The 24234-nt window shown below is 34.9% G+C and overlaps 1 protein-coding gene and 1 pseudogene across 9 annotated transcripts in view; both read left to right on the forward strand.

The window, feature by feature from the left end:
• UTRN (utrophin) overlaps nt 1-24234 on the forward strand; it is a 449337-nt gene that overhangs the window by 388069 nt on the left and 37034 nt on the right. For all 9 annotated transcript variants that reach the window (XM_070417833.1, XM_070417835.1, XM_070417834.1 and 6 more), the window contains 5 exons: nt 3818-4019; nt 9760-9845; nt 12606-12763; nt 14819-14985; nt 20485-20596. In XM_070417833.1, the coding sequence (XP_070273934.1) occupies nt 3818-4019; nt 9760-9845; nt 12606-12763; nt 14819-14985; nt 20485-20596 (725 nt within the window). The remainder of the gene's footprint in view (nt 1-3817; nt 4020-9759; nt 9846-12605; nt 12764-14818; nt 14986-20484; nt 20597-24234) is intronic.
• LOC139013407 (small nucleolar RNA U13) lies at nt 978-1103 on the forward strand (annotated as a pseudogene).

Consider the following 24234-nt stretch of genomic DNA (forward strand, 5'->3'; position numbering starts at 1 on the left):
TGCTTAGGCACTAAGACAGGGTGTCAGAGTAAATCACTAAAAATTGAAGACATCATAGTCTGTGGGATGTGGCAAATTACTGTTATATTTACAACGTGTTTTACAAAGGAGACTTTTCTGGATGAAATGTAAGGACAGCCTCATCCAAGGAAGGGTCTTTTTGGAATTTGGTCTATTGTCACTTTATGCCATGGGGATACAATAGCAGTGCTGTGTTGCTGGCACAATTAGTGCTGAAATTCAGACACTTAGAGCATTTTGGCAGTATTTCAATATGTTTCTTTGTATCTATGTGGAATTGTAGTTCTGTAGCTCCTACTATCATTACTAATCCCTTCCTTTTATCACACACCATGAAAAGTGAACTTGAATTTTGCTCCTGCCCTCCTGGAGTTTATCACTGAAAACAGTGTATAGAACCAAGAAAATGCTACAATGAAAATTTTGGATGGTTTTCAGTTTGTGTGTGTGTGTGTGTTTTAATATATTTTTATTGATTTCAGAGAGGAAGGGAAAGGGAGAAAGAGATAGAAACATCAATGATAAGAGAATCATTGATCAGCTACCTCCTGCAGGCCTCACACTGGGGATGGAGCCTGTAACCCACGCATGTGCCCTGACCAGGAGTTGAACCATGACCTCCTGGCTCATAGGTTGACACTCAAACACTGAGCCATGCCGGTTGGTTTTTTTTCTTTTTCTTTTTTTTTCACCATCTCTAACTCATGGGAACCTTACACAATTACTTTATATATATATATATTAGCTGAAATTTTGCCAATGATATATTTGGCATCCAAAGGAAATGGATTAACTTGTTATTCTCAGTTGTATTTTATATTTTTTTCTCTTTTTAAAAAATGAGCTGTTTTTAGAAATAATTTTACTTTAATTTCTGTTGTGTTGTTTTAGAAATAATTTTAATCTGTATAATTTTAAAGCAGTTTTTCTCCATTGTAGATAACTTGAAAAAATGAATCATTCCATGGTGTTTAAGCAGCTAGAGTAAACACATTTTATTCATGTCTTTAAAAATTCAAAATTAGTGTGAGCTGTGCCTCCCTCAAAACTTGTTGCAACATTGGCCCATTACCCATCTGATGTGAAAAAAAAAATAGGTTAAATACAAAGGAAGCTGCTCATTTTAATTAACTGTCCAAAATATCATTATATGTTTTGAGGGGACATTTTTGCATCTGGCAAAGATGAATTAGTTGGTTACATTATTTTTAAAAGTTCCCCTGAGCTGATTTCTTTTCATCTTAAAAGTTAAAAATATGGAGACATTTGTAAAGCAGTAATTTCCATGAGCAGACCTTAAATTCTGTAATTTTCTAAACCCATTTGTTTAGAATTAGAAGAATCATCTCCACACTTAATAAATATATAAATTACATGGTGGTTTGATAATCTATGTTTCCCTATTTTCAGTTAGTTAATGAATGACTCAACATTGATTTAAAAGAAAGATTAGAATAGACTGATGAATCTCAGAAGGAAGACAGGTGGGTGGATGGGGGGGAACAGATTAATCAAAGGACTTGTATGCATATATGCTTAACCCATGGACACAGACAATAGTATGGTGAAGGTTTGAGCCAGAGGGCAGGTTTGGGCTAGAAGGGGACATCTGTAAAAAAATAAAATAAAGATTATTTAAGATTTTTTATTTTTTGTCTAAAATCTTACTCCTATCTTTTGAGGGCCTCCCCTTGGGCAATGTGTGCCTGGTCCCTAGAACTCTGTGTGTCTGCCTGATGGTAACCACATACCACTCATACGTAAGCCCCACACCATTCATCTGCACTGCTGTTCGTCATTCTGGAGAGCCCCTTGGAATTCTGTGAATTCTTGTCTTTCCTCAAGCAGTTCTATCCTCCTGGATTTCTTTCCTTGTTTTACATGGGTCTCTTCTATCTACTCTTTTCTTTTTTTAATCCTCACTCAAGGATATATTAATCCATCTTAGAGAGAGGGGAAAGGAGGGAGAAAGGGAGGGGTGAAAGAGAGGAGAGAGAGTGAAACATCCATGTGAGAGAGAAACAGCCATCACTTGCCTCCTAAACTCACCCGATTGGGGTTCTAAATGCAACCTAGGTATGTTCCTTGACCTGAAATCAAATCCACAACCTTTTGGTGTATGGACAATGCTCCAACCAACTGAACCACTCAGCCAGAGCTATCTTCTCTATTTTTTAAGGCCCATTTCATACCCACTTCCCCAAAGGGTCTTTTCCAGATGTCCTTCCACTTCCTGAGCAGGAGTAGCTCTCATAGAAATTGATGTATTCTTCTCTTGGGGTACTTTCACTCCTCCTTTTAGTCAAGTTATTAGTCTGCTTGTCCTCCTTCTCAGACTGAGAGCAGGGGCTCTGCCTTATCCTCTTTGCCACTAAGCAACTGCGATGACCACTAAAGATGTTTGTGCTCTAGCAACTGCGATGACCACTAAAGATGTTTTATACATGAAGAGTAAGGATGGGAGCCTTTACTGTGAACCTCCACTAATCCTTACTGGCTACAAGTTGCCTGTATGTCAAAGCATCATGGGAAGCAAACGAAGTTAGGACCAGATTGTGAGGACCCTATAGATTAGGCTTCATTCAGAAGGCAGTGGAAGACTATTAGTTTTCTGCAGCACATGTTTGTTTGTTTAATTTTTTATTGAGGTGGCATGTATATAACATTATATAAGTTTCAGGTATACAGCATTATAATTTGATATCTGTATACACTATAGTATGTTCACCACCAAAGTCTATTTACCATCTATCAACATATATTTGACATCCTTTACCCCTATTGCCCTACCCCACTCCCCTTTCCCTCTTGTAACCACCAATCTGTTGTCTGCATCTATGCCTTTGTTTTTGTTTTGTTTGTTCATTTGTTTCTTTTTTGTTGTATATTTTGTGTATGAGTAAAATCATATGGTTTTCATCCTTTTCCTTTTAACTTATTTTACTTAGCATAATAATCTCATGATTCATTTCTGTCAAAATGGCAATATTTGATCTTTTTTATGGTTGAGTAGTATTTCGTTTTATATGTGTATATAAACAGATCTTCTTTATTCATTCATCTGTTGGTTGTCACCGAGGTTGTTTCAATATCTTGACATAAGTGAATAATGCTGTAATAAACACAGGGGTATATATATCTTTTGGATTAGGGTTTTTTATATTCTTTGGATAAATACCTAGAAGAGGAACTGCTGGATCATATGGCAGTTCTATTCTTAATATCGTGAGGAATGTTCATGCTGTTATGCATAGTGCAAAGCTTGTTTGTCTTCTCTTTTTTTAACTGACCCTCTCTAATCAACTTTGTACCTTATTATGTACATGTTGAAAAATTGTTTAAGACTTATTAGTTTGACAGTGGCATAAAGGATGAAATGGGAGGGTAGAAAGCAGGCTATTCTCTGAAATTAAGAGAAGGAAAGCAATATAATATGTGGGCTTCCTACCATTTGTAGTAGATTTAGAGATTTAAGGCTTTCTATATTTAAGAGTATAAAGAGGTTGGAGGGAAAATAGCCAGAAAAAGAAAGCAGGAAGAATTGATATTCTAAAGAGTGAAAAATGGGATCATATTTAAAAGTGACAGCTCAGATTCAAAATAATGCAAATGGAGATAAAAGAAGAAGTTAAAAATGTAAGGATGGAAATGCCATTTATTACTTTAAAAACTGAAAATAGCTAAAAAGGATAGATTCTTAAAGAACAAGACAAATACTTAAGACTAGAAATGTTTTTGTTCCAATGTTGTTATATAATGTAATGACTGTACATACTCCTTTCTCTCACCCGATTAGTGGATCTCTTAGAGTTGAATACAACAAATGAAGTTTTCAAACAGCACAAGCTGAACCAAAATGACCAGCTCCTTAGTGTTCCAGATGTCATCAACTGCCTGACAACAACTTACGACGGCCTTGAACAGCTGCATAAAGATCTGGTCAATGTTCCGCTCTGTGTGGATATGTGTCTCAACTGGTTGCTCAATGTATATGACACGTAAGTTGTTTTTTTTTTTCCCATTAAACTACAATTCTTGAATGACATATGTTAATAATACAAAATACATACATTTTTAAAGTGAAAATCTTAAAAGTGCTTTCAAAGTACTTTATCCAGTGGAAATATTTATGTTAATTGTTGCAAATGAATGGCTTTCCAAAAATTGAGCCCTTAACCAACAATAAAACAAAAAGGAATGTCCATCCATTATTTTAAGATTTTGCTTTAATTACAAAAGCTGTCAAATTTGTAGGGTCTTTTGTTTTTTGTTTTGTCATCATGCTAAAGGAAACCTAATTTAAGTAAGTTCAGTTTCCTTCTCGTTCTGGAATTTCTTATAGTATCTTTTAAAGTCAATATTTTGTAGTTATTTTTATGAATTAAAATAATTTACTGCCTCATAATAATCTGTAATTTTTGTGTGACAACTTAAGAGCAATCAAATGGCAATTAAAATCATTTTACATCTCTTTTGGTATTAGCTTCACTTATTGCAAAGATGGTTATGTATGTATATGGTCTTTTAAGTAAGTTATGCTGCAGGGCACTAATATCTGTAATTTCATTAGGTGCTCATTGTTACATAACGAGCACTCTCAACTCCCAGAATAACTCAATTGCCATTAACTTGAGTTTTTTAATGTGACAATGCATTTGTAAAATAATTCTAGAAAGACCCTGCTGTGTGCTGACATTTCTGAACTATTAGGAGGAATTATTCATTCTTCTGGTAGGGGGTTAAAATATGCGAAGATGAAATAAGAAAATGAGGACTGTTGTTTTTCTCTCACACCCTGAAAGTTCTCTTTCCATTAATTAGCTGTATGAAGATTTGTGTTTATCAGCCTTTCATTAGGTTTAGAGAAAAAGAAGATAGATAATAGTTCATAAGTACACACACTTAACAGCTGATTCTGTATAAATAAGTGATGATGACAATAGCTCTAGAGATGATTTAATTAAAGTTTGCTTATACTTTGGAGTAGAAAAATCTTTTCTTTTTCAATATTCACAAATATCATAAAGTTTTTTAAATAACCCAATAGCCTTTGTGTGCTTGAGTGTTCTTAAGAAATTCCTTGAGAAGTGATAGCATGAATCTCAATTACCATAATGAATTTGGGATTTATTATATCCTTGTCTGATATATTTTAATACATTTTATTTTAATGCAACTCTATCCTGCTACAGTAAAATAAAACTGTTAGCAATTATGAACTATTAAGTTGATTTTCAATTTTTTAAACCTCCAAAAGAGACATTTTCTATAGTAAATTCACCAAAATAGCTGGTCAATTAGGTGTTTTAACTACAAAGCCTATAAGTTAATTTTACATCCCAGGAAGAAGGCTAAATTCATAGCATATTTAGGAACTTCATTAAGCCCTGTGGAGTATGGCAGAGGTGCACATCTTGAACCATATTTAAAGAATGAACACCCTCGACAATGACTGTGGCTCTAACACACTGTATTAGTTTGCTCCGGCTGCCATAACAAAGTACCACAGCGTAGATTAAACAACAGAAATTTATTTTCCCACAGTTCTGGAGACTAGAGTATAAGAACAACATGTCAGCAGAGTTGGTTTCTTCTGCGGCCTCTCTCCTTGTCTTACAGGTGGATGTCTTCTCCCTGCGTCTTCACATGGTCTTTCTTCTGTGTGTGTCTGTGTCCTAATCTCCTGTTCTTATAAGGACACAAATTGCATTATGGTCCAACCTAATAGCCTCATTCTAACGTAATTACCTCTTTAGAGATCCTATCACCTAATACAGTTACATTCTGAGGTACTGGGAATTAGGACTTCAACATATGGATTTTAGGGAGATATAATTCAGCCTATGACACAGATACATGCTGTTTACACTGAACAGCCCAAAGGGAATACTGTCACTTAGTTGGGAAGGAAGCAGTGTGTGAACTGTCATACTCTATGAAGTTATCTGTTTGTATATTTCTGTTTCCCACCATCAAATGTGAACACATGAGAACTGCTCTAAGATACTGTTTCTTATTTAGAAAGACAATATCTTGAAATTTTCCATTAAAAGCTTTTAAGACATATCTCCTTTTCATATCAAAGAAATATAGCAAAGACCAAAGTGGGTCAGAATGATGTCTAGTCTGTTTAGTTTTTCTATCTTGGAGAAATATCGTGAATTAACCTTGGGAAAAAAACATGGTCTCTTATATGACAATAGTATCAGATGGCCAGAGTTGATTGCCCAAATCTCTCTAATAACTATGACTTATTAATGTATCTAAACAAGAGTGTTTAACTCTTTTCAAACCATTAGTTCCTTTTGAGAATCTGATAGAAACTCTTCATCTACTCCTTCCAATGCACCAGAAAATAATGGACCCTAAGAAGTCTCTGAACCTTGGAAATGTTGCCATGATCTAACCCTTTCATTCATCCAGCTGACATTCATTCATTAACCATATGCGTTGACTGCCTTACTTTGTGTAGTATGATGGCAGACAGAACTAGCATTTGTAGCTCTTGAAGTATACTCAGCCCGCTCTTGAAATATAGACAGCAGATAATCAGACAGCAGATCATAGAATTCTAGAAGTAGGACTATGAGGACCTACCATTTTGCCCTCTTTCTTTTACTGATTAAGAAACTGACCCAGTGAGACAAGACAATTTATCCTTGGCCACCTATTACATATTAATGGTAGGTATAGCACTAATATTCATTTTTAAATATTGCTTGATTATTCTTACCATATTGCCATATCTAAGAAAAAATAGTACTTTAGAAATTATTCTACATTTACTGTTTCTTTGAAGTTTTAAATGTTTTTCCCTTCTCCTAATATTCTAAATTTTGTTTTAAAAATCTGTTTTCTTCTGTTATGGATAATAAGAATGCAAATATTTTATTCTGGTTGCTGTGTGATTTGGTAACCACTTGACTTCTGACATCTTCATTTCTCATCTGAAAAATTGTAATAAAACATCTGCTTGGATCACCACACATAAGTGACTGTGAAGGCCAAATAAACTAATATGTAGAAAGGTCTTCATAAATAATAGAAATGAAATTGATTCCATTTATAAGAGTTCATAGCCTCACTCAGTCTTTATCTTCCCAGGGTAAAAAGTCTTAATTTCAAAATCTTCCTTCTACATTTAATGGAAATCAAAATTGTTTAAATTATTATTTAAAGTAATAGAAGACTTGGTTCAAATGCTTTTGTCTCTGCGGAAAATATTAACCTCACTTGCTGCAGTGTAAGGTTATTTTTTTCCACCTTTCCAAGATAGATATAAATTGTACGGTGCATATCTTCCCAGTTAAACTAACGTCAAGAGCTAATTATGAAAACTACCAGGAAACCAAATACTTAAGTGTTGGGTTATGTCACCCAATAATAAATTTTCCTAGCTCCCTATTGCCTCACAAATCCAGAAACTTTTTTTTTTTTAACATCAAAGCCCTGTGTTATCTGGCCCCATATCACCTGGACAACTTTATCAACAATTTAGCCTTGATGCAAGTCCTTGCCACCTCAATGAGTCTTGTCACTGGCACTCACAGGCCTCCCTCTATTTATTCTCTTCCTAAACTTTTCTTGTGATACTTCCTCCTAGTTGGGATAGGTGAGCCATGTCATGCTCCAGTCTCCAACTTATGTTTTTTTAATCAAATGTTGTTATGCTAAGGACTATTTAGACAAATCACCAATCATTAATTAGTCAGCCACAATTAACTTATACTTGATTATTTCCATACATAAAGATTGGTTTTGTATTTTCTTATAATTCTCTAGTTGTTTCCTTGTCTCATTTCCACAGTTAGTGTGTGAGCATATCATGGGTAGGAATTGTGTCTTGTACTTTTGTAGTGGTCCCTATGGTATGTAGAACAATGCTGGGATCATCGTAAGCCTTCATAACTGTTGGTGGTGTGATGAATGGATGACTGACATTTTCAATAGTCTTCCTGATGATTTTCTTTTCTTCTGTTGACACCACAGACTGGAGGTCATCCTGTAATGCCCATCATTTTGATCTTTTTTCCCCCATAAGGGATTGCTTTGTCCTTAGGCATATTCATGTACTAGTCTATCCACACAGCCCTTTGTTATCTTCTGCAAATCTACTGTCTGATTATGTCCAAAGAATAAAATTTCCTGATTTCTGGAGGAAAGAAAAGAGACATTGTCTATTTTCATATGATAATTAGGAAATGCCTAAAAAATATTAAGTAGAAGCAAAATTTCTAGCTTAGCCACTTAAGATATTTCTATAATTGTAAGAGACTGGAATATATATATTAACTTAGAAATTCTGCTTAAAATAGTTACATTTATTTTTAAATCTATTACTTGTTTCATAGGGCAAGTCTGAATGTTGTACACATACATAGTAAAGGTTCAAGAAGTTTGTTGGGTATGATTTAATATAGATATAGACTCTAGGCTATTGAGGGATGGTTTTGAAAGTACATTATAGCAATACCTAAGCATTTTTTTAAATTTCATTTTATTATATGTCATGATATGTATACAAAAATTTACCAGAGTATTTACAATTTGTGAATGGAAGATATCAATTAATATTAATAGTAAAAATATCAATAAGATCAAGACTTAAATGCAGTTTGACAATAAGACTACCTAAATTTAAAGTTCCATAATAAAAATATTTGCTTGTTTTTGAATAGCATGGATTAGTAAATGTTATGCATTCATATAATTATGTAAAAATTTATTTATAGGTTTTAAATATGCTTTATTTGTAAATTGAAAACATATTTTAAGAAAATTAACAACAATTTAACTGAAAACTGATTCTGAATATGAAATGTAAAGATAGCAATAAAGACTTTTTTCTTGACTATGTTCTATTCCATAGCAAGGATCATCATATTGCTAATTTTTATAGTTTCTGCATTTACTTTCCCCATCCCCAGGATCTAGTATAGCAACTAACATTTGGTAGAAAGCTCAGTAATTCTTTGATAAATGATGGAATAAGACAACTTTCTGCTTTAAAATAAAATAATTTTTTTCTTTTAGTCCACTTATAAGTAAAATTTAAATGGTCTCTCATTGGTATAGTGTAAAGCTATTTTCTCAACTTGATTAATTAATACCTTTTAAATTTAATTATAGCTTAATACTTCCCCAAATAGAGATTCCACACCTATCTGTTTAAGACCAATAGCTAGTGTAATTGCAATAGTAACACAAAAACTGCATGGATAGAGACCCACATCAATAAAGGCAATACATGCAGTATTTGAGTATTCAGCAGTGAGAAGCTCTCAGTATATAGCTGATTTTTCAGTCATTTTTTTTACTTTTGATGTTAGATATATCTTGCTGAATTAACTCACATGCATGTTATATGTATCTATTTTGAATCTTGCATTTATAGTTATTAATAAATAGATTTTAACTCATAGTATTTATAAAAATTATGTATTTTCAGCTTTATAATTAAAGTTTTAATTTTGCCTTAATTTGTTCTTCCTAGTTTATGTATTTTGTGTAATGTGACTTCAGGCTATATATTTTTCAAGACCAAGTCAAACATACTGTTAAAATATGTAATGAAATCATGGTGTAGGTTTAACAGTAATTATTAAACTTGAATAGAAAAGTCAGAGCTTTAAGATGCAATTATTTTTTAATGGTTTACCCTCAAGAAAATAGATATTCAGAAATACTTCACATATTGTTTTAAATTCATGTAAGACATTGAGATTCTTATAATTTCAGGGGTCGGACTGGAAAAATTAGAGTGCAGAGTCTGAAGATTGGATTGATGTCTCTCTCTAAAGGTCTCTTAGAAGAAAAATACAGATGTACGTAAGACCATTTTTATACTAATAGTGTTTTTAGTAATGGGAATGATCATTTTATTGGAGATTTACTTTATATGATTGGCTAGTAATAATAGTTTCCATTTTTTTAACCCTTACTCTATATGTCCAGGCTACACTGAGGGTGTTAATACATAGTGGACTTGTGTGTAATGAAAAGCTGATAATAGGATCAAGAGGTGAGGTGCCTTGGTGGACTGAGAACCAACTGCAAGTTGTATCTCATTTAATTCTGAGAATAATCATCCCATAATGATGTAGGCATTGTGATTTCCATTTTTCAGATGAAAAAATTAATGCTGAGATAGGTTACAAATCTAGTCAAAGGCTGCAGTGACAATAATTGCAGGGCTAGAATTAGATCACAGAGTTTTCTGACTCTAAAGCCCAAGCCTTTTCTATTTCTGTATATTTTCAATACTTAAAAATATATATATTTATCAAGATAGACTAAAACTTTTATAGACATAGTTAGACAAATAATTAAATGAAGGGCATCTTGGCATTTGGAAAATAACAGGTCCACAGGCCAGAGAGACCTGCCTTCGAACCAGCTCTGCCACTTAGCAGCTGAGTGACGGGGCAGGTGTTTTTACCCTGGTGGCACCTCCCTCTCTCTTCAGGCCTTCCTGAGAGTATCCCTTCATTAGATTCAAACAACACCCTGGCCTTCCTGCTTATAGCTGGTGGCCCATTTGCCTCATCAAAAACATATTTACAAAGATCCTTTTCAGCGGCCTTTACATCTCTTCTGTGCTAATTTATTGGATCTTGGGTTTTAGATTGTGACTTTTCTCTGACCCATTCCCACATTCTTACACTCCTTTTTATTTCTGGCTATGACATCAAAAATGTGAACATTTATGAAAATTTAGAAATATGTCAACATTTCTAATGCTAATATTAACCTTTTATGTTTTGTGTGTAGTTTTACCTTAATGGTGGCATAGCAATATAGCTACATGTCTCAAAAGAGGAAAGTTGGACATGATTGATCTTGTTGAACACGTGCACTCCTTTGTACAGACTATTACGCATGTGCATCAACTATTTACCTAAGAGGCCTCTTCCCAGGGACAAGTTTAAAATGATCTTCATAGTAAGAATCCTGGACAAATATTTCCTGGCCATGATCATCTTATTTTTGACAAAAGAAGAGAAACAAGTAGAACTCTAATAAAATTTAAGTGAACAAATGATAATAAAAATTAAATTTGTCTTAATTAAATTTGCTTTCCCTATGTATACTTATAATTAAAGTCATATTTCATGGTAATTACTATATAAATATCACTGAGCCTGGTTTAGTTGTTTGAAAGTGTACTGTTGACAGTGTTAGATCTGGCATTATTCTCCTTTAAAATAAAGAGAATATACATTTTGTTCTGATATTCATTTATCAGTGTGGTTTGTTTTTTTGTTTTTTTTAAATATATTTTATTGATTTTTTACAGAGAGGAAGGGAGAGAGATAGAGAGTTAGAAACATTGATGAGAGAGAAACATCGATCAGCTGCCTCTTGCACATCTCTTACTGGGGATGTGCCCGCAACCCAGGTACATGCCCTTGACCGGAATCGAACCTCGGACCTTTCAGTCCGCAGGCCGACGCTCTATCCATTGAGCCAAACCGGTTTTGGCTATCAGTGTGGTTTTTTATGGTTTGTGGGATCCAATAAATATTTACTCCTCTTTCTTCTGTTCTTGGAAACTTCACATGAAAAACATTTAGAGTTTTCGTGATTATGAATTTTCAGAACTTGGAAATTTCTTTTAAAAAAGTATTAGTTTCTATAACAAAGTGGGTGATTTTTACATGAAATTTCTCCCCACTCCTAAAGTAACTTATTTAAGCATATTAGCTTTATTTCTTGGAACAAGCTAATAATTTTAAATCTTCAAAATGTTTCAAGTGGTGAATGGAAGATAAGCAAACACTGGAAATGAGAGAAGAGTTTTAATTTTATTGAAACAGGAAAGCTATGAAATAAATTAGAGTTTTCTTAATGAATAGAAAAGCCTAAAGAACTATGAAAGCAAGCATGAGTTTTGTTACTATGTCTTTAAAATTTGAATAAATGTATTTTAGTACATGAAATGAAGTAAAGCAAAAATAATTTTTATAGCTAATAAGGAATGAGACTGATAGGGCCTAAAAAAAACACACCACAACTACACATCTAAAAATAAAAGACACTTCCTTGCATTTCTTAAAGTTTTTTATCTAAAATAGATTTGAGTATAAAAATCTTTAAAAGAAGTAAATATATACATATGTCTATAATAGAATATTAAATTTAGGAGTGAACACAAAACGTTAGTAAACAAAACGTTAGTAAACAAATCGTTTGCCCTTACGGCACATTTATTCCTTTGACAAGTCCTGAGAAGCTTCGTCTTGGCTCACTGTCTTTCTCAATAAGAAGGGAAATCCTTACTGAAACCACTGAATGAAACCCACACGTATTTATTGTACCATTTGTAAAGGAAATTTTTAGTTACTGGTCTATTTATATGTATTGACATACAACAGGAGTTTTTTTTTTCAGAAGCATGTGGTTCACCAGCCCCTGATTACAGACACACAGAATATCAAGGTTGTCAGAATTCAGGAAACGACTAATTGATTCACGTCCCCATGATTTTTTTTTTTTTAATCTTCATTGTTCAGTCCCCATCACCAAAGACATAAGAGAACACTTCGGGCAGATGGAAGTTAACCTCTTGCCTCTCCTCCTTGCAGATCTCTTTAAGGAAGTGGCAGGACCGACAGAAATGTGTGACCAGCGGCAGCTGGGTCTTTTACTTCACGATGCCATCCAGATCCCCCGGCAGCTGGGAGAAGTGGCAGCTTTTGGAGGCAGCAATATTGAACCCAGTGTCCGCAGCTGCTTCCAACAGGTAAACACACGGGATTGCTGGTGTACAGGGTGTACTGAGGAAGGGTTTTGAGAATGTTCCAAGAAATGGGACAGGGAACTTGGGCTGGAGCCAAATGGTGGAGGACGTTGGGTGCCATCTCAGTAAGTTGTATTTTGTTTCATAAGGCATATTTGATTCAAGGGATAGCTACCATCTCAAGAATAGCTGCTTCTCAATGTATAAAATCCAAACTCTTTAACACATGCTATCAGATTGCTGTGATGTGGCCCTGCCTTTGCCCTGGCCTCATCTTGTGTCACTTGTCCCCTTGCTCCCTGCTTTCTGCCCACACTACTTCAGTCCCTCCATTCTTGCCTTAGTGCCTTTGGACATGTGCACTCTAAACAGAATGTTTTGCCATATCTTCTGCCCACAAACTCTTTTCTCATCACCAATCTTTATTTATTCTTTAGATCTTTCCTTAAATCTAAAACCCTCTGAAAACCCTTCCCTGACCTCTTTAGAAGAGGTTATGTGTCTTACTGTATTCACCTGTATCACCTCTGCCTTCTTAGGGTGCTCATTACAATTATAATTACATACTAAATTGTATATTTGCCTGTTAAGTTTTGTTCTTTCATAAAAATCTAAGCTTCATGAATAAGGATAATTTTTACCTTTTTATTATTGTATCCCTGTGCACAGTGCCTTGAATATTACAGCTACTTAATAAATATTTCAGCCCTGAGTTCCCTGGAGGCAAGATTTTAAAACATATATAAAATAAAAATGTTATTAAAATAAGGTCTTTTCTTTGAGAACTTATGTGCAAAAGGAGAATGATACACAAATTTTTATACTGGTCTAAGTTGTTGATGTTAAACTGGAAAAAGCATGTTAGTTTCTTTTTAATGCTTACTATATATAAAACATTTTAGAACTGTTACTAGTGATACTATACATTTGCTTAAAGTACAGCCTACAGATATTTTCTCAAAGCATACTCAGTGATTTATCATTGAAGAGAAAAAAATGCTCACACCATCTTTTTAAGGTGAATTGATGTTATGGGTTATTACGTTTTATAATAGCCATTTTTCTTGTTTTAGAGAGAACAAAAAATACCAATTGAAAATTCTAAATGTAATTTCCTATGTCCTGGTTCATAGAATGACTTAGACAACAACAGAAGAAAGATGTTGGTACAAATTTAATTTGGCACATATGAAAATAAATTAAGATGTTAAGAGTGTTAAGATTTGCAAGGGGACGAAGATGTTTCATACATTTTGTTAATAAATTTTGAAATCTTGCCAAGAACATTCATAGTACTGTGCCCCCAGTGTGATGTTGTAACAGGACTGGAGCAGGACACAAAAATAACCATTTTTATGTACCATTTATAATGGCCTTCACTTTTGGAAAATAATCAGTGAGTTTTTGCTTTCACACATTTTTGCTGTCTTAGATGAGTGAATTTTATGGGATTAAAGCATATATGTGAAAAGAATACCTAGAATAGTGCGGGTTTTTTTTTTGTTTTTTGTTTTTTAATCTGAGTATATGAAAGTACTGGGGTTTTTTTCTTCTTCCTATATGACAATATTCTCTCTCTCTCTCTCTCTCTCTCTCTCTCTCTCTCTTGCTGTTGTTATTAATCTTCACCCAAGGTAATTTTTCCATTGGCTTTTAGAGAGAGTGGAAGGGAGAGGGAGAAACAGAGAGAGAGAAACATCGATGTGAAAGAGAAACATCAATTGGTTGCCTCCCCGCATGCATCCCAACCAGGGCCAGGGATCAGACCTGCAACCAAGGTACGTGCCCTTGACTGGAATCAAACCCAGGATCCTTCAGTCCACGGGTGGATGCTCTATCCACTGAGCCAAACTGAGTAGGGCTGCTTTTTATCTTTTTAAATTCTAGAATTTTCTGTCCTTGAAGAACCTTAAATATTTTATGATTTAACTGACGTGGAAAGAAGTATATAATGTTTAATTGTGCACAGATTTTTCAGAAGATTATGAAGCAGCAACACTTGCTGAACTTTAAATAAATAAATTTTCTTCACATTTAATGTATTTGCTTCTTGACCAGAATAACAACAAGCCAGAGATAAGTGTGAAAGAGTTTATAGACTGGATGCGTCTGGAACCACAGTCCATGGTTTGGCTGCCAGTTTTACATCGAGTGGCAGCAGCTGAAACTGCAAAACATCAGGCCAAATGCAACATCTGTAAAGAATGTCCAATTGTTGGATTCAGGTAAGATCTACCACAGACAGTGGCAGGAGACGATTTTCTGTTCTGTAGATGTCAGCTCAGTGTATGTCTATCATCCCTTCCATTCATTCCTATTGGGGAGTTTGCCTTCTAAATAAATGAGATGCTCAGCATAGTCTGTCTAAAATGCCATTTCTTATAGCCAGTACATGAAGCTTGTTGTTATTATTTAATATTATTTAGCAATATAATGAACAACATAAACTGATGAAAGAAAATAGCTCCAGAGGCAGAGAAGCATTGAACAGACTGTCAAACCTCAGAGGGAAGGCAGGGGAGGGTGGAGAGGGGGTAGAGATCAATCAAAGTACTTGTTTGCATGCATATAAGCCTAACCAATGGACACAGACACAAGGGGAGTGAGGGCATGTGCTGGAGGGGGGGGGGGGGCAGTAATGGAGGGAAAAGGAGACATATGTAATACCTTAATCAATAAGGAATTAAAAAATATATATTATTTTTCTCCAGAACCAAAGACTTTTCTGAATTTCCATTACCTATTTCACAGAAATGTACATGCATGATAATTGCACAAATCATTATACATATATGGCCCTGATGGGATTGGGTGATGTTCTGAGGCCTTTCGGGTCAAACTTGGTAAGCATAGAGCAAAATTTAAATAACAACTGAGAAGTAAAGTAATGGAGTTACTTTGTTTTACTTCTACCAAGTTTGGTGTGAAGTAGATTAACCCTGTTTACCCGCACACAAGGAGCACTGCTCACCACTGCACGTTAGTGTAATCAGTGTCAGATTCATCAGTTTGTGGCCACAAAGCAGAGTATAGGGTTAAAGGTTGGCCCTAAGATGAAGTGTCTTGACTGTCATAGTCCTTTCACCTCCTTGTATTACGATAAGTATGCATTAGAATATATATGTTTCTCTTATGCAAGGAATATAGAGAGTAATCCCAGTTGGATTTGGAAGTCAATTATGAAAAATACAAGACTACTCAGCAGTGGAACTCAAGGTTCTGTATGTGCCTTTCACTCATTCCAAAAGAGGAAATAACTAAGATGGTGATTTCGCTGATGGAGAGTCAATCAGCATGGCTAGGATTGGTTTTGTTGTATATAGTAGCAGTGTCAGTGTGCTGGACTAAACAAATTGCTGTCATTTGGCTGACTTACCAGCATAGTTTGTATGAAGAGTATTGTTGCATTTTCTGAGAATGGCAAACAGAAATTGAGTATAAATATCCTGTCCTCCAGGCATGGTATGCTGGGAAGCCAGTCCAGAGTGTGAAGATTCTGAGTGCCTGGTGCCAGCGAGGCTGTACAGTCTAGGAGGATGGAAAGGCAGGTAGTCAGTGGAAGCAGAATCAGCATGAGCCTGGCAGCCAGTGGAAGTGAGAGGGCAAACCCTGGGTGAGGAAGATGGAAAAGGTCCATTGATATGCAGCAGGTTTCTTGGAGAGGCTAAGTTTAAAGCACCTGGTAGACAGGCAGACAGAGACGAAAGGAATAGCTGGAATGTAGCAAACTACGAGTGGGAAGATAGTCCAAATAAGATATAACCATCAACACTAATAATCACTGCTATTCTTCCAGTGCTTACTGTATGTCAGGCTCTGTGCTCAAACACTGCGTTTGTTATTTCATTTACTCTCCATAAAAACCCTGAAGATTGGCAGGATTATCTCTACATTACTCATGAATGAACTAAGACTCAGAGATTAGGCAATTTGCCCAAAGCCAGATATCCAATAAGTGAAGACAAAACTGCATTCAAATATAATCTTTTTGACTCTGCAGTTCATGCTCTTAGTCAATATGGTATTTTTTAAAAAGCAGGCTAGATTTTTAGAAGAGGTGAGATTTGACATTAAGAAACAATTAGATGATACTGAACAGAACAATAGATTTAGGACATTGATTATTAGACCAAAAGTGGTATGCTATATAAAAAAGTAATGCTATATAAAAAAGTAAAATCACAGGAACCATCCAGATAAACTGATCTGGAGAGACTGGCTTATGGAAAGCCTGCTACATACAGCCATGCTATAGCCCAGGGAGATGTGGAGTGATGGGATTTCTCAGAGTGAAGGAAAGGACAAAAGACTCTAAAAGTTATTAACATTTGATTGTACTTTTAATGTTTTATTTCCTAAGTAGAAAAAAAACTGAAACAATTGTAGCATAACATTATGATTCAACACAGCTGAGATGTGGGTACATGGATATTTATTATGTTACTAGAGGCTCGGTGCACGAATTCGTGCACCAGTGGGGTCCCTTGGCCTGACCTGCGGGATCAGGCCGAAACCAGCTCTCCGACATCCCTGAGGAGTCCTGGATTGCAAGAGGGCACAGGCCAGATTGAGGGACCCCACCGGTGCACGATCGGGGCCGGGGAGGGACTTGGGAGGTTGGCCAGCCATGGAGGGACCATGGGAGGCTCCAGGGTGTGTTGGGCCCGTCTCACTCAGTCCTGATCAGCCAGACTGCAGCAGCAAGCTACCTACTGGTTGGAGCGTCTTCCCCCTGGTGGTCAGTGCATGTCATAATGAATGGTTGAGCAACTTTAGCATATCATTAGCATATTACGATTTGATTGGTTGAACGACTGACCAGACACATAGCATATTAGGATTTTATTATATAGGATACTCTCTGCTTTTGAATAAACTTGAAATATTTCATAAGAGACAAATGAAAGAGCAGTTACAATAAATAGGTGAATGATATTAAATGTTGAATTTTAGGTACTTAATGTAAATTTTATATATAGATGTCTCTAATATAAGACGTGGAGTTGACCAGATAGGTGGTTAGAGATCAAGGTTATAACAGGACGTGCAGGAGGTGCTGTATTGAGAACTAGCTCTGGAGTCCGGCTGCTTAGGTTTGAATCCTGAATCTACCATTTGACTGTGTGACTTTGGATCAATTACTTGGCCTTCCTGAATCTCAATAACTTCAACTTCAAATTCAGAGAGCGTTTCCTCCTGAGAATAATTAATGTATGAAAAGTGACTAGGGCAGTACCTATCACAAAAAGAGCAAGCAGTCAATAAATGTTAGCTCTTATTATTACCGAAACTAATAAACATTAGTGGGATAGTAGGTCAGCCTATAGGTGATATTACACTGTTTATTGAAAAGCCTGAGCAATGATGATGCTCAGCAGAAGGCAAAATAAGAAAGGTGATCAGAGTTCTCAAGAGAAGTGACGAATCATAGTGTTGTAGAAATCAGAAAGAGGGCTTTAGAAAGATGGTAGAGATGTTAGGTGCAACAGAGAGATTCTAAACATCAGATGTAAGAACAGACCTTTGATTTGGGAGGTCACTGGTCATTTTAAAAAGAACTCTTTCCAGGTCATGATAAGGTTGGAAGCTACATCTCAGGCTCAGAAAAATAAGGGGGTTAGTATGTGCAAACAACTTGCTCAAGGAGTCCAGCTCTAACTTGAAGTAAATATGTCAGTGTTATCATCTTCCTTTTACTTGCATATATATTTTCCCAATTTTCTATTTTGAGAATGTAGTCCATTTAAAGTGTTTAATTTCTGAACAGAGGAGAAACAGATCTAGAGTCGATATCTGGTTTAGAGATGAGACTAAGCAAAGGTTCCTTCAAACTAATCAACTTAATGATTGCACAGAGATTATCCATGGAAAGAATAATGTAAGAACAACTCCAATAATAAAAACAGGGCTGAGGCAGAATGGGTCCTTTAGCTCTTAGGTAAAGGATTGTCTCTTTCTCTGAGCTACAAGGAAGAATGGAAAGCCAACTCCAGAACTAAAAAGAGTATGGCCCTTGTAGAATAATGTTAACTTTTTCCAGGTTGACTCTGCTACCACTTTGTATATATATATTTTTTCTTCATTTATTTTCCCTGAACTTTTACAAATCCTGCTAGAGTCTTTCTGTAATTACTTCCAAATTAAATTTTAATGAAATCTTGGATTTGCAGAATGTTTTGTAAACTGGGAATTGTTTCAGTTAGGATTACATACAGCTGCTTAATAGAAGCATAAACAAGTTAGAAGTTTAGTTTATTTTCATGTAAAAAAAAACTCCTCAGATAGAAATACAGGACTGAACGGCGACTTCCCTGTCATTTGGGTCCACTGTTCTTCCACACCCACACACACACGTCCCCAGTTTTGAGATAAAATTGATATATAACATTGTGTAAATTTAAAGTGTATAATATGTTGATTTGATATACTTGCTGCAAAATGATTACCTCCATATTGTTAAGAAACACCTGCATCATGTCACATAATTACCTCTTCGTTTTTGTGGTAAGAACATCTAAAATTTTCTCTCTTAGCAACTTTCAAGTATACAATATAGTATTATTAACTATAATCATTATGTTACACATTAGATTCCTGGAAATTATTCATCTTTAACTGGAAGTTTGTACCATTTGACCGGCATCCCCTTTTCATAATTTTGGCTTTATGCTCTGTCATCCTTAACACATGGCTTCCATTTTCAAGGTCACCCCATGCTAACAGAATAGCTCTTCTTCTTCTTCTTCTTTTTTTTTTTTTACTTTTTCATTGAATTTTTTGGGTGACATTGGTTAATAAAATTACATAGGTTTCAGGTATACAGTTTTACAATACATCATCTATGTATTGTATTGTGTGTTTACCATCCCAAATTGTCTCCTTCCATCACCATTTATCTCCCCCCTGTCAGAATTTCTCTTCTTGATGTCAGGATCATTTTCCAGGAAGGAGGAAGCGGGGCCATGCTTCTTCCCAACTGAGTTAGTCCCTTGAAATCCCACCCAGTGACTTTGACTTGTATTGCATTGGTCACCACCATCAGCAAGAGAGACTGGAAAACATTTTCACAGGGCACACCACCCACTAATAGTACAAGGGTCTGGTACTAATGAAGGGAGAATGGCCTTTTGCCATGGAGTGTTCAGAAATAAACAAACTCCATTTAGAAGACAAGATGTCAGTCATATTTGTCAAGGCATGCATAGGTCAAGAAATATTAGTGTAGGTGAATGTTTCAGACCAGGTTGCTTCCCTGCCACAATAAGCTGGATGTAGTAGTGTATGCTGATTTATTTTCTTGAGATCGATTTGCAAGTGCTTTTTGCAGGTCATTTTAGAAGCTACTCAGCACTTAATGGTTTACAGTATTAATCTCACATACCCTTTACATTTTGTTTCCATTTTCAGTCTTAGTCCTTTTCTTTATTTTTTTTTCTGTAAATATGAATATGTTTATGTTCTTAGTTACTACCTGCCATTCTGGCAGATGGAGGATCTGGGAGATATTTTCCATTCTGAAACTTAAAATTTAGAGTTTCACTCCTCAAAATAAGATTCTGCAAATGAAGAGCGATGTACAGTGTCACTAAGCAAATTCCATGTTTGTGGCTAATATACTTTTGTAGTGATTTGGATGAATGAAATTCCTTCCACAAATGATTGATTTGGACTAAATATAGGCATGCAAGCCAATGAATTTTATAATTTTATTTTCTTCTCTCTAGGTATAGAAGCCTAAAGCATTTTAACTATGATGTCTGCCAGAGTTGCTTTTTTTCGGGCCGAACAGCAAAAGGTCATAAATTACATTATCCAATGGTGGAATATTGTATACCTGTGAGTACTGAGCCAGTGTTTGTTTGTTTCAGTATATTGCCTTTTAATTAACTAGCATCTGAAATTATTCAGTTTAAATAACTTTGGAGCAAAAGTCACTTTTAAGATGATTTAATTATACTTTCTTGTTTTGTTTTCTTTTAAATAAATATATCTATATTATGTTTATTAACAGAATCATTATACACTTTTCATAAAAATTAATTAATTAAATTTTATTTCTGTCTGTGATTTTAAACAACTTTCTTGGCAGCAGACTCTATTAAGAGCTCATGCTGACCTACACTGAAAATGATACTATGTGATAAGAAGTCATGTTTCTTGTAGACATCTTTAAAATATGTTTTAATAATTACATATTTACATTAAAAATAATGTAGAAAATGAGAGTAAAAAATTCATAAATCTAGCTCCTGTTCAAGCTACCTTCCAGTATTTTTCCATGTCTCTTGATTTTAAGATTTTGTTTACTTTTATATTTATATAAGTTTGATTCTGCTGTTTTCAGTGAACATGTTGTATAATAAGTTTTCCTCTCTGTTGTCACATAGTATAACTTTTCCTTTTTACAGATTATTTAATTGAGTGAATTACTCTAAATTATCTAACCATTACCTTAAATTTGGATATTTAGCTTATTTTCAATTTTCTGATATTATAAACAACACTCATAAATATGATTGTAAAGATTGCTTTTTCCATATTACATATAAGTTACACTTCCATATAATAAAGTACTAGAAGTGAGTGACTATGAGTGTTTTCATAGCCAAAATACTTCATGTCATTTTTCCAAAAGAGGTTTATGCCATATTATTATTATTACATTTTGTTAATGTACTGATTTTACTAGGGCTTCACTAGCACTGGATATTAATTCATATTGTTCCTTTTATATAAAGCTATGCTTTCTGAAGTGATCTTCATTTTCTGTCAACAACTATTTTTTAACCTCCTTCCAAATAGTGAACCAGAATTTATTCATAGAGCTATACATTTTCTTTGGTTAGGGAATTGAGTTACTTTTTGGACAGCGTTGCAGAATTATAACAGATAAAATATTCATAGTGAACAATAACTTCAACTAGGAAAAAATTCCCCCATGAAAATGTGTGAAGTACCATTTATTATTGTGATTAACATACTTATTCATGCAACAAAAAATATTGAGTACTCACCATGTGTCAGACACTGTTCTCAGCCCTGATAATTCATCAGTGTACTATCAAAATAGACAAGATTAGGACTCTCCTGCTACTTTCCATTTAGGAGAAGGGGATCTTTGATAAGGAATGAGGAAACAAATGAAATCATTACAGATTGTAGTAAGTAGGTCAGCAAATTGCCTTTAAAGAAATAAATGGATAATGAGATAAAAGGTTACAGGAGGCACTTTAAATAAAAAAAGTAAGTTAATATCTTCCTGATATGTTAACATTTGAGTTGAGATTGAAGGAAAAGAAAGAATTACTTTACTTCATATGTATAGAACTAGTAGAGGAAAGAGACAGCACACAAGGGAGTCTGGAGGTGAAGAAGAGGTTGGTGTGATTGGGGCACAGGAGAGAGCATATTCCACAAGGGGAGTGTAGCAGGTGGCACTGGTATCTACTTTGAAGTGACCAAAGCAAAATGAAAATGTGGTGCCCCCTGTTAAAAAATTATTGCGATATTCAAGATGGCAAAAGCAGAGCATTGGGCCAAGTTCAGAGCTCTCTGAGCATGGGACCCTGTGCAACTGCACAGGTTACATGCCCATGAAGCTGGCTCTGGGGGGTGGGAAAGAGGTAGAAAAGACTTGGGGACCAACAGAAACTGGAGTGAATTTCACAGAAAGTGAATTTATCCTATCTCAAAGGGAGCGTAGTAGGAGATGGGGTTAAGAAAGTCAGGTATCAGATTGTGAGACCCTGTGGGTCATTATAAGGGACTTGGGGGAGAAATATAGTATTAGTATTTACATGGTCATAGCTAGAAATTTAGGAAACTGTATAAAAAGCTAATGTCAAAATGGAAAAAATAATAGCGTAAGTATATGTTAGAGATCTATAAAAATGACTACATATTCAAAAATGTATAAAGAAAAGATATATAAAATTACTATTTTTCTTGGTTTTAACTACAGTAACCCCTAATGATTTTGCAAAATACCCACAAAATTTGAAATCTATATCTCTTCCCTATCAGTCATTGGCCAGTGGGGGCATGCTTGAGTATCACTGATACACTGATGAATTTCACTTTCCAACTATCATTTTTAAATTAAATTTGTAAATTACCTAGAACCCTTCTTGTTATATAGTCCTCCCAAAGTCATTGTTAGTATGCCTAAGATTCAGCTTACCCTGCATTGTGCAGGTTGGCTCCCTTTCTTCAGACATGCTTTGGGAAGTCCTTTGCCCACTTCTGAAGTTTTCATAGTGATCTTAATCAGCAACCTACATTCATAAATCATCTCTTATGACTCGTTATTTTCTGCATTTGACCCCACAACTTTGGATAAAATGGAGAAATCCATATAAGTTGAGTCTTTGAAAGGCATAGCCCTGAATTTAATATTAATAAATTACTTGATTTAACAGTTGTCCTCTCTTTTTCTTTTTAGTGAGCTTTATTTATGGTGCATCCATCTTTTACCCAACATTCCCTAAACTCAGTTGATATCTGCCTTAGAAAATGAAATCAAATGTAAAAATGTCCATGCAATGATAATAAACACCACTTGAGTGTTAAGTGGATCAGACCTTTCCGTACAGATCTTCATGTTTGCATTTCTCATAGCGCATCTCCATTTGTATCTAGGAAAGTGTTCTAGTTACATTAGTCTTGATTTCGTTCTCCTTTACATTTAGCTAAATCACAATGTTTCTATATCTGAAGCTCATGTTTTTGAAACTTATAAGTCTTATCTTAAACCCTCAGAGCTCCAGAAATAGTTCTTGGAACATATCAGCTTATTATCTGTAACAATGTTTGTCTTTAGATCTAGGAAGACTAATGGTGTATGAATGAGCTATCATAATTTGTGAAGATATTTTGTGGAATTGATAATTAGACATTTATATATAGAAATGAAGTGGAATTTTTCTCTCTAAGAAATAATTTTTTAACTCTTATTTTCCCTGATCATTCTATAATCCAAATTTGTACATTTGATAATTCGTTCATTAAGCTCAATAAGAGTTGAAGACAGACAACATGATATAAACTATATTTAATACCTGTCACCATTCTCTCTCTATTCATTAAAATCCCACCTTTTCACAAAAGCAGCTCAGCTCTTACTTTGTACAGAAGAACTATTCCCAAGCTCTTCTGTTTCCCCTCACCAAAACAATGTCATTCTGTGATTTCTACCAATAGCCCTTACTTTACCAGTTAATATTTGAGTCTGTGTTATCCTGTATTGTTGTTTTGTTTTGCTTTGTTCTGTTTTGTTCTGTTTTGTGTGTGTGTGTGTGTGTGTGTGTGTGTGTGTGTGTGGTGCTTTTGCCTCTTCTGTTGTCTTTTAAATTACTTGAGGACTCTTTTTTTTACTATGCTTGGTTAATTCTGGTCCATAAAAGCTAAATGAGCTCATATCTGCTGTTATAAATACTAATTGGAGAATATTAAAGCTGGAAAGGATCTAACTAAGT

Source organism: Myotis yumanensis, unplaced genomic scaffold (genome assembly GCF_028538775.1).
Source record: "Myotis yumanensis isolate MYYU_CA2020_CCGP unplaced genomic scaffold, mMyoYum1.0.hap1 SCAF_6, whole genome shotgun sequence".
In the NCBI taxonomy this organism is placed as follows: domain Eukaryota; kingdom Metazoa; phylum Chordata; class Mammalia; order Chiroptera; family Vespertilionidae; genus Myotis; species Myotis yumanensis.